General features: G+C 45.0%; 3 protein-coding genes across 3 annotated transcripts; 1 reads left to right on the forward strand and 2 right to left on the reverse strand.

Moving 5' to 3' along the window:
* Window positions 1-3,494: 3,494 nt before the first annotated feature.
* BP5553_07335 (Protein required for hyphal anastomosis (HAM-2)) lies at window positions 3,495-6,741 on the forward strand (the record flags this gene model as incomplete). Its single annotated transcript, XM_032015958.1, has 6 exons — window positions 3,495-4,195; window positions 4,275-4,423; window positions 4,471-4,559; window positions 4,607-5,404; window positions 5,447-5,931; window positions 5,979-6,741. The coding sequence occupies 6 exons, from the start codon at window positions 3,495-3,497 to the stop codon at window positions 6,739-6,741; spliced, it is 2,985 nt and encodes a 994-aa protein (XP_031868227.1).
* A 745-nt stretch (window positions 6,742-7,486) lies between these two features.
* BP5553_07336 (uncharacterized protein) lies at window positions 7,487-8,437 on the reverse strand (the record flags this gene model as incomplete). Its single annotated transcript, XM_032015959.1, has 1 exon — window positions 7,487-8,437. The coding sequence occupies one exon, from the start codon at window positions 8,435-8,437 to the stop codon at window positions 7,487-7,489; it is 951 nt and encodes a 316-aa protein (XP_031868228.1).
* An 848-nt stretch (window positions 8,438-9,285) lies between these two features.
* Window positions 9,286-10,843, reverse strand: BP5553_07337 (uncharacterized protein; the record flags this gene model as incomplete). Its single annotated transcript, XM_032015960.1, has 5 exons — window positions 9,286-9,389; window positions 9,437-9,550; window positions 9,602-9,902; window positions 9,950-10,705; window positions 10,757-10,843. 5 exons carry the CDS (start codon window positions 10,841-10,843, stop codon window positions 9,286-9,288), a joined length of 1,362 nt encoding a protein of 453 aa, XP_031868229.1.
* Window positions 10,844-13,622: the final 2,779 nt, after the last annotated feature.

Genomic DNA, 13,622 nt, shown 5'->3' on the forward strand with positions numbered 1-13,622 from the left:
TTTCGGCTTCTGTGAGAACAGGCACATTCGAAAGTGGAGTCGGCGTATGTGTAGATTATGCATATGACGATGGAGTCTGTGGCTGATGAGGTTGGTTGTCCACAGGTGGTACCTTAGCTTTCCCAGTAGTTGAGAATGCCATTGAGGGACTAACTGGTATATCATCTGGCATTCCTTGCTTCCATTTTTGAAATTTCTCTATGATTTCCTTGCAGCTTTCAAAATCTGGCGTTCGCCACTCCTTGCGAACGTCCTTCCAGTTATTCGAGACAACATCGTTTGGTGAGATTACATCATTTTCAAACGCATTCTCTAAAAGTCTCTCGCAATCGGTCAGTAGCCTCTGTGAAACCTGGAATGTCATATATGCAAAGAGTGATATACGAGTAACGGTTTCTCTGTACTACTAGAGCATACTGCTCATCAGTCGCAGGCCTTGAATTAGGGAAATACGATGCTACAGTCGAGCTGGTGGAGCTACTGGTTAGCGAATTCCATTAGTGAGAAACTCGTAGAAATGACGCTGTTAGTTCCTCAGAGTTCTTCGCACACCAGTCATATACCCGATTTATCAACTCATATGTCTTCTTTTCGCCCCACCCATTCTCAATGTAAGCTATATCAGTAAATTCGAAGTTAGGGCAAGGATTGGAATTCGAAGTACCGGCACTTTTGGACAAGACCTGCTGTGTTGAGACTAATACTGATGCGAGATTTTGTTGAATGGACTGGTTTTTCAAGGAGAGTATTAAAGTTTCTGCATTACTCCTTCCAAAAAGATTTACATTCTTGGAAACCCAAGGGGGAAAGTTTTCTTCGTGTAAGCTTTGACTTGGTCAACGCTTCTGCGTCGAATATGAGACAGAAGAGTATCCGATATAGCTCCTACTGAGAGATTATAACTGTATAATATACGATAGAAGCGAAAAGTGTTGTTTCTGGGGCAGCTGCGTCTTATTTAGCCTGATTCTGTTTGTCTAGACTTCTTCTATCTTGTTGAATACATCTTCTGATACTAAAACAGTGCGCTAGTTATCGATAGCCCGCGTTGCTTGTACATCAAGCTGCTTTATAGTAAATATTTTGGGCACAGCTGAAAAAAGTGCGTCGATATTCACTTTTGTTACGAAAAAGTATCGAAAAGGGTTCTAGACGATATATACTAGACAGAAAACACCGAGTTCCGAATCGTAAGTCCCCTACTTCATGATATCGTTCTCTTGATCTATTATCGTCTCTGTATTATGTTCAAGAATAGTTGTCCAATCCTCGACAGTCCTATATTGTCTTAGTTTAGCTAATGAGAAGATATCGCTATCAGTATCGATTCCGGTGAAAGTATTATCGTCTTCGGAAAGCTCTTTTACAAGTATCTCAATCTAGGCGATTAAAGAAAGTTTATATATATCGCGAACTTAGTCAAATATATAGTCAATAATAAGAAAGAGTTATAGCGTACTTTCTATGTTATTCAATTAACTAGTCTAAAGAGTTATAATTTCCTTGTATAAGTTAGCAATATTGTATAGTATTGTAAGGACAGAGCCTATATATAATAGGAGACTTAGCTTCGCCGAGATATAGTAGCCCGATAGACGCCAATCTTCACCTCGGTATACAATATACTAGATCAAATGGCCTCTATACTCTAACGTCATGTGAGACTTCTTTTGTATATCTTCTTGTACTTTCAACATTTCCAATATTAGCAAGACAGATTATATATTACAGTCATCGGATGAAGTGCTATTTCTTGATTTTGCCTCGATAATCAGAAGATGAAAGAGGAGAGAGTTTCCTTTGTAATTCAAAACAGTAGCTTCATTTTCTGATCGTCTAGCTGTAAGGCTATATTTCTCGAGCTGGCGACTGAAGCTGCCCGTTTCTCGGAATCCCAGGATATAATCAGGGCGCCTTCTCTTGGCACGCTCCTCCGAGCCGGTATCGAAGAAATCGCAGAAATTATTTCGTCTGCTCAGATAGAGAATATTTTATTACTTTCATATATGTCAGTATATAACGCTAGAACAGTAGTCCTATTTGAAAAACCTATATATATGACGATATCTCTTTTTGCGAGCACTGATATAGTCGACGGTCTAGCTATCGACGTGCTAGGCTTGTGGCGATGCGACAAGGGAATTCTACCTCTACCTCTACTTCCGACTTCTATAACCGCCTCTTGCAAGTTGGACTTCGGTTCTCCTATCAGCTGCGCAAGATAATATTTGCATCGTCGATTCTTACTACTCGATAACCATGTTGAAACGTACCAAAACTATCTGCTCCATTCCAAGCTGCACTTCGGCCTCGGAAGGCGCATCTTCTATGAGACGCGCTGCGATTGCAGTGATGTTCTTTGCACGATTCGTTATTTCGTCTTTCTAGAAAACGTATTCGGGTAATCCTAGTGAGTCGCCCGAACCAAACGTAGATAAATCGAATTGTCTGAAGGACCTAGTTCTACGGAATATCTTAGTAAGGTGCATTGGAAACTAGTCTAGCAGGATAGCTGTCAGGAAAACTATTCCGCTGTCTCTTATAGTTTTCCATTCTTGTTGCTTTTGGTTCATTATAACGACTAGTACAAGGGCGGATAATGTTGATAAAAAGTAGTAGAAGTAGAAATAGAGTAATGCAGGAAGTAGAACACAAAGGCCGTAGATGTAGGCACGATCGCTGGATCGCTGAATCCCCGCGTCCAGCACAAGAATCAACATAAAACGTGGCGCTCGGCCACGGGGTCTAAACAACCACAGTCTCCAAGAGTCCGGAAATAGCTAAGATTAGACTCTTTTTTCAAAGGCCGTAGAAAAAACGAAGGTGGTTTAGAAGCTAGAAGATTCCTATATAGTCTTTGAAAAATTGGCGGGGATAAGGTTGTACTTGCGTTTCAAAGTGTGCTATATTCCGAAACACCCCCCATACAAGGATTCATCCGATCTGACCAGCGTGCTGCAGTAGTAATTTCTGATAAGCGGCAGCGTTGAAAATTTGGGCTAACGAAAATGGCAGTAATCTATAATTGATACAAATCTGCTTTGAGAGATTAAAAGATATATTTTAAGAACCCGCTTAGGCTCCTTGAAAACCGACTTGGTTCCTCCGACAGGAACGTGACTAAGCAATCCAAGCAGAGAGTGAGGCGAGGGCGAGTCGAGGGTGAGTAGACGCCTAAGTAGAGCGGCGATGAACTCACCGCATTAGAAGTAAGATCAAATCAGTTTCGGCGCAGATTACCTACTGTATGTACTGTAGATGCTTTTATACAGTTACTGTACTTGTCCTCTTATCATATCTTATCACAAGCGAGGTTCAACGTCAAGGGACCTCGTCCTCCAAAACACCGAAACACCAACTCTTCAACTCCGAGCTCATGAGAATCCCCCAATCGCTCTACCTTGCCCCAAGCTATAAGCTATCTTGTCGCAAATGTTGTTGTGAGACTAAATCACCAGGAAGCGCACGGCACCCCCGATCCTTGGGCTTTCACGATGGCTTCTCTTTGGACTGCAAAAGCTCCCCCGGATCCGCCAGAGCCAATTCCAAAGGACGATGCTGATGTCGCAGATACTGGCCTTGCAGATATTGGCCTTCCAGTTCCCCAGCCAGCTGCCTCCACCAGCGCTCCCATAGCAAAGCCCCAGCTTCAGAGAAACCAACCTCAACCGCCTCCACCGCACCAGCCCCCACCCCCACCATCTCCCCAACAAGTTGGCAACCCAAATGACTCCCTATCATTAATGCAGCTACGGCGTATCGTCACCGAATTTCCAAAAGCTGATCCGAGCACCTATGCGTTTACCTATGCCGACACGGCGACATTTGAGGAGGAGGTGGATGAATGGTTCTCATACAACGAAGCGGAATACAAGCGGCTCCACCGAGCAAAGGACACATTTGGGAGAAGATGGCGGAAATTTTCAGGGAAAGCCTGGTTAGAAGTTGATCAAGGCAAGCGGCAAAGCTTTGTCGAACGCGAGGTGAATGGCCTTCTTGCGACCGATCTTCGACGGCGTTGTAAGAGTCTACAGACCCTTCTACATACTATCCTTGGAGTGTGGGATGAGACAGCTGGGATAGAGCTTGAGAAACCGGATTCTCCAAAATGCAAAACCAAGGCTACACAAATTCAATTGGAACACATGAAATCTGGTATTCTACTTGTTGCTCGCGCAGGTGGTATACCCCTCTTGTATGAGGTGATGCAGAATGCATTCAAACGGCTATGGTAATATAAATCAATATGCTTCAATATCGACTAACGAGTTTAGGGATGATGACTTTCGGGAAACAAAACTATTAGAAGAAGATATCCCCTTCATTCAAGATGAATTGGATAATGTAACGACCATCACCTACCTGCTCATTGAAAGTGTTCGTGACGATCCTATCACTCTAGAATCCCCGCGGATGAAGCTTCGTACGTGCATCGAATACCATTGGGGCTCGCTGGTGCTAATGTAATAGTTGAACTTAACCCAAACCTGGTTGACTATTTGGTCACTGTGACCGCGAGGCTCAGATGGGACGAGGCGAATGAGTTACCACAAACAAGGGTTAGTCGATGCACCAACGTAAGAATATAAAGCTGATTTTTTTATAGATATTTCTCCTTTTCTGGAAAGCTGTCTTGCTCGTCTTTGGGGGAGCCGCAGAAGTCGATGAGGTCAAGAAAGCCACGAGTGAGCTGAAAGGTTCTAGCAGCGAACTTATTACAGCCTCACCCCTCGATTATCACATTTTCCGTCAAGAGATTACTTCCAAATATCCCGCATATACACCCCCCCTGCCATTACTTCCCCTTGAGCCCGACAATAACTCAATTCTTCCACCATTACCAAATCGGCCTAGCCGAGCAAGTGGCGCTGGCATAATACCTGCTGCGAATGTCAATAGTAGTGGCGCTTCAATCCTTCATCAGCCTGTGCACATCGCCACACCAGCGCCCTCGCCACCTCCATCCCCACCTGTAGGTGGTAAAGCGGGAAAGAAACAAAATTATCAAACAAACCAGAATTTTCCATTCATGTATCCTCCGTTAGATAGTACCAGCAATAGTGCTGGCGGGAAGGGTGCAGCTGGTTTGCAGGAACTTCTGGTTGGTTGTAAATGGGAGGGTAGTGATATTCCCAAGTCAATCCTGGAAGCCGGAGAATTATTTGCAAAACGGATGCGCATGACGAGAGCGATGCGCCAGTTATGGGATGAAAGAGAACGGTTTCTCAAGTTCGAGCGAGGTTGGGATAGCGAAAATGAAGACGTGGAGGAGCTTGATCTGGAGACAATTCTAGCCCAGAAACTAACAACTCGTACCGAATCGCCTATGCCTGATGTCGATTGTGGGCCAAACACTATTGACAACAAAGTGAAAAATAAACTTGACCTTGTTGAAAGATTTTATGTAAGTCAGGCCCAAGTTGAGAGATTTTGCTAATATTCCTAGCGCAATTCGATACCCCATCTTCAATCACTTGTCATTGTGCTGCTCAAGGCCATTCTGGCAAATGTCACCTCGCTCATAACCCAACCCGTTGGCCAAGGAGGACTTGCCCCTGGGTTCAGGTCTGAAGTTAATCTCCGGGCCAACATGGCGCAGAATAGACCCCAAGATCCTGCGAATATCCCTCTTCCGAATATCGTGGAGCCTTCAGAGTTGCCGATTGATGAAATTGAAGCAATGCGGTCTCGAGAGATCACGGCTAAGGCCGTGTCTGGAATTCTCCTGATACTGTTGAAGTGGTTCAAGGTTTCACGTAAGGCTATTGTTCCTGAGTACCGTTCTCTTCTAACGTTGTTAGACGTCTTGAAATTTGAGTATTTTACTCAACTTCTTCTCGATTCGAACTATCTCCCCCTGGTTCTGAAGCTCTTCGCGCACCAAGAGATTGATAGAGTGGTGGATAGCAAGACTGACCGTGATGACATGAGGTATGATATGCTATAGCCTATCTTGTTAACCTTACTGACCTCCTCAGCTTCTTCGCGTTCTGTAACGCCAATAGTAAAAACACCCCCTCGACTGAACTTGAGGAAGACAGCGATGACGCAGCACCACCACCTATAAAAGTCCATCGAGAACTTCCAGTTGCAGATCCTGAAGACAAGCTTCCAGCCCTCGCATTCCAAGAAGGGCAAATGGCCGGAAAACGGGATCCTCCCCAAGTTGACGAGCTTGGGTATCCAACTAGTGAACTTGCGTCCGAACCGATAACAGATTTTTCATGGCGGAACTTCTTCTCCAGCATCAATTTTCTACGCATCATGCAGAAGATCTGCAAAAATAAAGCCCACCGCAATCTACTCCTTGTCCAATACAAATCATCAAACATACTCAAAAAATCCCTGAAGATACCACAGCCGGAATTACGTCTTTACACATTGAAGCTCTTCAAAAGCCAAGTTCCATACTGTGGCCGAAAATGGCGACAGGGAAATATGCGTGTTATCACAGCTGTATACCTTCACTGTCGGCCTGAACTGCGCGATGATTGGTTGGCCGGTAGCGATGTGGATGCCGAGGTCGAAGAAGCGCTTCCGCTTGAGCAAGCCTTGCGTGCGTTGACACACTGGCATAACATTAAGCGGTATCCCGATCAGATGGGCGCCGATACGAAACTATTGGAGGAGGAGCACGATTTCTTCGTCAGGGAATTAGACAAGATGGTGTGGATTGAGGATGGCAATATAGATGGAGAAAGCGCGGATGGATGGGATGGTATGAGTAATGCTGGTTGGTGATGATACCTATCAATGCATTCTATCTCTCCCCATTCCTGTGTCTCAATTTCTGCTTACTGGATCATTAAAAAACCGATGCATACTATATTGGCCAGTGCCACTTCCATCCCATTACTTCAAAGCGGACACGGTCCTCAGCTTGTATTTTCGACGACTCGTCTATCAGATGTGTGATTAGCAGTTCCACAAAAGTGATAGGAAATCATACTACACTTGAAATATCATTATGCCCCACTAGACAGTGTGCTTTAACGCTTTGTCAACTACGTTTCCAATCTTCTTATTACCAAGGTTAAGAATGTTCCTGCCAGAGCCTTTGGGCGAAAGAGTTGGCGCATTGCGTTTGTACCATACGTCGCATGAACGCTACCTGTCAATTTCATGCTCTAATATCTTTTGTTGCATGTCGAGATTAATTCTCCGAAGAGTAAAACATTGTTTATTGTTTGCTTCGAGCGCCTATGGTGTTGTAACAAGTTGTTTTGTTTGTTTTGTTCGGTTTGTTTCGATTCGAACAGAGGCCTTGGACATTGGGATCTCGAAGTAGGTTCTTGAATATGCCCCAAGTCTTAGGTATGAGAAACCAGGTATAGTAGTAATAAAATAAAATAAAATCTGTGACACAAGCTAACCTATACTCCGAGTACTGTTTCGTCTAACGATGCGCTCGCTATTAAACAGTAGTAATCCTCGCTAGGTACCTATGACAGGTGGATTCCAGAATCAATTAATACAATCATGAACCTCAGGAAACTTCATCGCCTAGGTCCTTTGTCTTTGGACGACGCTCCCGGCTACAATCAATCTCAGGAAAACTTCCCCACTCACCCCACGTTCCGTCCATTTGCATCCTCCCAAATTTCAGCTTCTCAGTCCGCCACTTTTCAATATAACTTTCAGGGGCACCTGGCGGAAGTCCATGGGTCCCCCCTTTCGTAAATTCTGCAGACCCGTCCGTTCTGAACACGATGGTTGCCCTGACCGCGTCGTCTTGACCAATTATTTGAACCATTGGAGGCGGGTTGTAGTCACGGGCTGGATCATTTCGTGCTGAGAGGTATATCCCCGCCAATATTTCAGACCATGGCGTACCTTTGCATTTCGGTTCAGCTGGAGTCTCTTCTGCTTTCTCTGTCAGCATGCTATTAGTACGGATGGTGCGTTGTGTCCTGCCTTCAGAGGTTTGTGCCAAAATATCGTCTTCCATCAAATCAATGAGGTCGTCTATAGGAGCCCAGACATCAGCCATGTCTGGCACGAATAATTTCTCAGCGTGTACGAAGCTCCATCTGAGGCATTGTATGAATGAGAGCTTTTCTTTCATCGAAGTTTCGGGTGACTCAATCAATATTGGGAGAACTTTGAAGAGGTCCACCTTCTTCGCGTCACTGCTAACCATATTTTTGAAGATGCCTTTTTTGTAGTTCTTTTTGTGGATATAGTATACGAGCACCTCCCGAAAAACCGTGTTATGGTGCGGCAGGTTGGGTCCTTCGGCTCCTTCAGCCAACTTCCATGCCGCGGTGAAGATCTCCCGTGGGAGGTCGCGGCGAATCCTTGTCGGGTCATCATCACCATCTGTCGGGAGTTGTTCATTCTGTTCAGGAGGACTCTGGTCAGGGGGTTTTTGGTCAGGAGGATTCTGTTCAGGAAAATTGGCCTCCACCTCCGGTTTGCTAACCCCGACTCCGCCCATCCTAACCGATGCTAGTTGATTGACTTTGGTAGTATTGTACTTTTGAGCTCAGCGTTGTCCAGTAGTGATATTCGCGGATGACGGAAGTTGAGTGGAAATTTCTGCGAAGGCAATAATATAATGAATGCGTGAAGATGTCTTTAGTTTACTGGAATGAATTATGGAATTGAGTTATTAACATAATGAAAGAAGGAAATTAGGTCGTTGTGGCCCTCCACCCGCGCCTTCTATATCGGCGTCGACGCCGCGAGTAGCTGCTTCCTCTGTTAGTTTCCTCTGTTAGTTTCGACTCTTCGCTATATATAATACACTTCCTTTACACCCTTTTCACTCGTTTCAACGCCCCCGACGCATATTGGTTATTGTGGTCGCCAAGTGGTCGCCTAAACCAGTAGAATGGCTGAGAGCCTGAGCTTGATGTCCAGCGATTTACCGTGCGAACGTACCAAGTATCTTATTCTAACTTTGAAGTGCGCAGCTTGTTTACCAATTCTACGATAATACAACGCTATTCTACCCAACAAGGTATTTTAGTCTTCTAGAGCGGAGGTTATATTGTTCGTGGGCTAGTAATATATGCGCTTATTTCGGTCATATGCGATCATGGCAGTTTACTAGCACCCACAAGAGCCAATCGATATAGAAGGTGCGTGATAGCGCGAATGATTTTGGTTACTGTTTTCTAGAACCGGTGCGCTTCTGCACCATAGTGACAGGCAAACCTCCAGACCGCTCTCGAATCCATTCTAGTATGTAGCTATCTATGAAAGTCAAAGACGGGGTTGGCAACGCAACTCAACGACCACCTATATTTCCATGCTACAGCCAGCGAAGTCTATTCATAGTAATCACTGAATAGAATCCTTGGGAACTGCTGGAGCCAACAGACCAGACTTTTCGTTATCCTTGTTCTTGGCGTTTCCCTTCGATGTCCGACCCTCTGCTGCAGAAACTAAATCGTATTAGACAAGTCAATAATAACTAGATATTGCAACTTACCGGTCTGATCATTGTTGATATTGTCGGAGACACTGTAAGCCCGGAGAACTCGATCCTTGACAGGCTTTTTCAGAGAGTGCCGGAATTTCGGACCGAGCTCGTAGCCGCTCATTGCTGTAGATAATAAGGTCAGTAGATATGGGATTAAAGGATTACCAAACTTACACATGCCAAACTTATTCCGACGAGGAGTGGCAACCTTGAAAGGAGCAGCTGGGTCACCGGCCAAGGCAAGGCGATAGTTGGCAGTGAATTTCGGACCAAGCTCCTCGAGCCACACATCGCTAATGTCATTGGGCATAGGTGGCGGGGTATACTTCGAGTTAATCTGGAAGAAGGCTCCGATCCACTCAAGCTCTCCGTCGAACTTCTTAAAGTATTGTTTGTTGCAGGACTTGTTGGTTTGAGGATCCAGGAGGTCTGAGTTGACTTCATCGTAGATTTTCATTATGACGTGCTCAAAGACCTGTCGAATTAGAATGAATCACTGTTTAACTTAGAGTTATGACTTACCTGTCTCTGCTCCTTGGTTACTACAGGGGAGTGGTGGATGACATGAAGTATGTCGTAGAGTGGGCTATCGAAATTTATCTTCTCGGCAAACGCACCTCCCCTAAAACCTCCTTCCTTGCACCATGCGACAATGATACCCTTCAGCTTAGTATAAAAGCAGCGGACAGATCTTGGAAAAGCGTGAGGGATTCGGGTAGCGTCAAGCTGCAATCCCTTGTACGTTACAACCTCGGTGAAAGTGGGCCAGGTCTCTTCAACGACGTCAAGTTTCCAGTACTCGTTGACGCCCCTATCCGTGTTACCATCATAATCGAGATAACCTTTGTAGTCTGCTCGAGACAGGCGTTGACCGGAGTGGGGGATAACATAGAACTTTTTAACAGCCTTCGTATCGGAAGCCTCAGCGGCTGCTTCAGTGGTAGCCGCTTCGGTGGTAGCTGCTTCGGTGGTAGCTGCTTCGGTGGTAGCTACATCGGTGGTAGCTGCTTCGGTGGTGGCTGCTTCGGCGGTAGCTGCTTCGGTGGGGGCGTTCAAGTTGTCTGTCTGAACGGCAGCGCCAGCTTTGGCTGACTCGTCATCCTTGGATTTTCCCTTTCCTTTCTTTGATTTGTTTCGCGCCATGCTGCATCCAGAGGTGTTTTCTGGTGGGGAAAGGGGACTGGTACGGAGTGTGAGCTGGCCAAAGGGGTTGTCAATATCAAATGATGCCAGTAGTCCATGTGGAAGGTTGAAGGCGGCCTTCATCTCGTAAATCTCCTGTTTATTATTGTTAGCGAGGCTTTTGGAGCTAACCTATCTGTGATTCACCAAAAGCTCAGCCTTTGTCAACGTGTCGGACGCCTCCTTTACCGCCTTCCTGAATTCATCCGGCAAATGAAGGCCCCAGATAGACATGTTTTCTGTTCCGCGCGGTAATGTTAGCAATAGGCAGCAATGACATAAACAACTTCAGCAGGCTCATGTGTTAAAATGATCACCTCTATAGTTAGTATAGGAAGTGAAGACAAATGAGATGTGGTTAGATATTTCAACCAGCCAAGCGGCCTATCTCACGATTGTGTCAATGAGCTCTTCATGAATAATCTCTAGGCCCATGGCCATAGATGCAAAAGGAAACAATTGCTGACTAGTTAAATAGTAAACGTCAAAGGCCTATAAAAAGCTATGAAACTACAGCTTAAGGCAAGCCAAGGCCGCGGCTCATAGCCTCTGCTCAACATCCAAAGGAAGCACGAGCAGTGGCCCAAGTCAAGTGATAACAAGAGCCAAACTAGGTGTACATCCAAGTAGATGTACACTTAAGGATAATACAACGCAAGGTTGCATTATCTGGGGGGCTGCAGCCTCAGAATCTTGAAGTGTTCGATAGAATCAGGGGCAATCTTGGCACGTGACGTCCTCAATATTGGATGATGCGCGAGCCAACTTCTGCTAAGATTACCCATACAAGGAAGATGAGACTTGAGAGGAAGATAAGGATATGGAGGGGTTATTGAGAGGATGGCGCCCTTGAATGGTGGTGGGGAGATGCTGCGCAGGGTGTGGCTCCACGAGAGTGTTGCCTCCAGGTAATGGTGCTTCCTACCTCCGAAACTGCTAACATTGTGGGGGGAATGGAAGGTCCAAAGCTGATGAGTGTGGCAGCTTGTGCGATAGGGCTGTTGCTTGAAGAATATGAACCAGGATGTATGAGGACATATAGGAGAGCCAGTGGACTTACGCAAATGTCTAGTTGTTGCTGTTGTGGTTGTTGACTGTGGAGGTGTTTGAGGAGAGAAGAGGAAGACGATCAGGAATGGTTTCCAGGGTTGAAGTAGATCTGTGAGCAGAGAATCCAAGCTAGCGGGGGTATCATTAAGCTCTAACCTCGAGAGGAATGGATATGGATGTCGACGGCCTGATGGTCGAGGCCGTCGTCGCCCGGGTTACCGTGGAGGAATATTTGCAGAACCGTACAGAATATCACGGATGTGTTCTAAGAACAATACAGTCTCTCTGCATTAAGTGAAATAGTGGTACCTACAGTGCTAGAAGACAGTGGGAATACACTTTCGTTACTGCATCTATTCCACTTCAATCGATCGTAGGAGAGGTCTCAAACGATGGTGCCAACCCAGCTTCTATTGAAAAGATCCAGAAGAAAAATATGACGGCATAGAGGATCAATCTATTAGTTTATAGGTAAGACACCGTGGTCAATTCTTCTTGTCCTGGTTTATCTCTTTAGCATGGCTAACGAGGTTTATTAACAGATCCTGTTTTCACGCAGACACGGCTTGATCACCAATGGATGGACATGTCTTCCAAGGTAACTGCACCATAAAGTTAGCTTAAGGCTATGAGGTGGTCAACGCACAAAAACTTCACAAGCGTGAAACACAAAGTGAGATGGTCTTGAAAGGTCCATATTAAGTGCACCAAATTCAACTTCAAGGGAGGAGCACAACGAGCAGGGATTCATATCGCGCACTCACGTCCACTCCGATTTCGAAATCGATACTAGCAATTGAAATGCGGATCATGACTTCCTTGGCAAAGGAGCTATAGAGATAGTGCATGTGAAATACCTGGATATAATCTCTTACATAGTCGCATATCGGCAAACGTTTGGTATTGGCAACTAGGAGCGGGAGTCAACTTGAAGGCATCTCCAAGCGGACCTTCAAGTTCAAACAGTATGCCGTCTATATGTTTCAGTTTAACACAGAAGGTTCAACTTTCTAGGCGACGTTGGTATCAGACACTTGGAAATCTGCACATTACCTATAAGTAAAATCAAAGACACATCTTTATATATGTCAAGCCGCAAACCATTGTGCAGTGGCCGGTATCCCAAGTCAAAGACAGTGAAAAGAGGATCAAAAATATATCTTTAGGGATATCCTCTGTTCCCCATTAAAATCCCATTTGAAGCTCGGAAACCCACAGCTCCAGTAGGCTAGAATAAGTTAATAACAACTCCGTGAGAGCTACATAGGGCAGCCAGCATAGTATTTCAATTTTTTCAATCACAACCAGAAATAACTGTTATAATTCATTAATGACAGCCAAACCTTACAGCAACAATCTACCACGGGGTATGAAGGATTTGGACTTTTAGTGAAATGAGATGTGACTATGTTGTCAGTAGGTATTTGCTATAATCCAAACACTTTACAAATATCACCTAGACAAAATGTTGCCCTCAAACTTCCGTTATCTATGGACAACTAACAAATATCATAAACTATCAAGGCATCCCCAGAGTTCCCCCCTTTTCCCTCGCTTCGGTGCGTGGTGGTCCGTGCATAGACTAACCTAGGTAACTCCCAAGCCAATCCAACGTCAAAAACAAAACCAACGACGTCACTTAACAACTATTGATCCTTTCAAAATACCTGATCTTAGATACACATTTAACCCAATCTGTTATAATGAAAGATATGGGGCCATTGTTTTAACAAAATGATCGTATTCTTCCGAGCTTCCCAGATCGGTACTAATATGCCCTTTAATTATTGAACCTTGTTCGGTTTCTATTTCGAACCAACCTCCCACAAAAGCTAGGTCAGAAGATGCGCTTTGCAAAAATTTACAGTTATATTTAATGAAAGGTCTGCTAGTAAGGGCATTAAGCTCCGATCCATCATTACCGCTGATGCTTCTTGTGGCCCGGTTCCCACACTATCGCAGC

Source organism: Venustampulla echinocandica (assembly GCF_003357145.1).
Source record: "Venustampulla echinocandica strain BP 5553 chromosome Unknown scaffold_5, whole genome shotgun sequence".
Lineage (NCBI taxonomy): Eukaryota > Fungi > Ascomycota > Leotiomycetes > Helotiales > Pleuroascaceae > Venustampulla > Venustampulla echinocandica.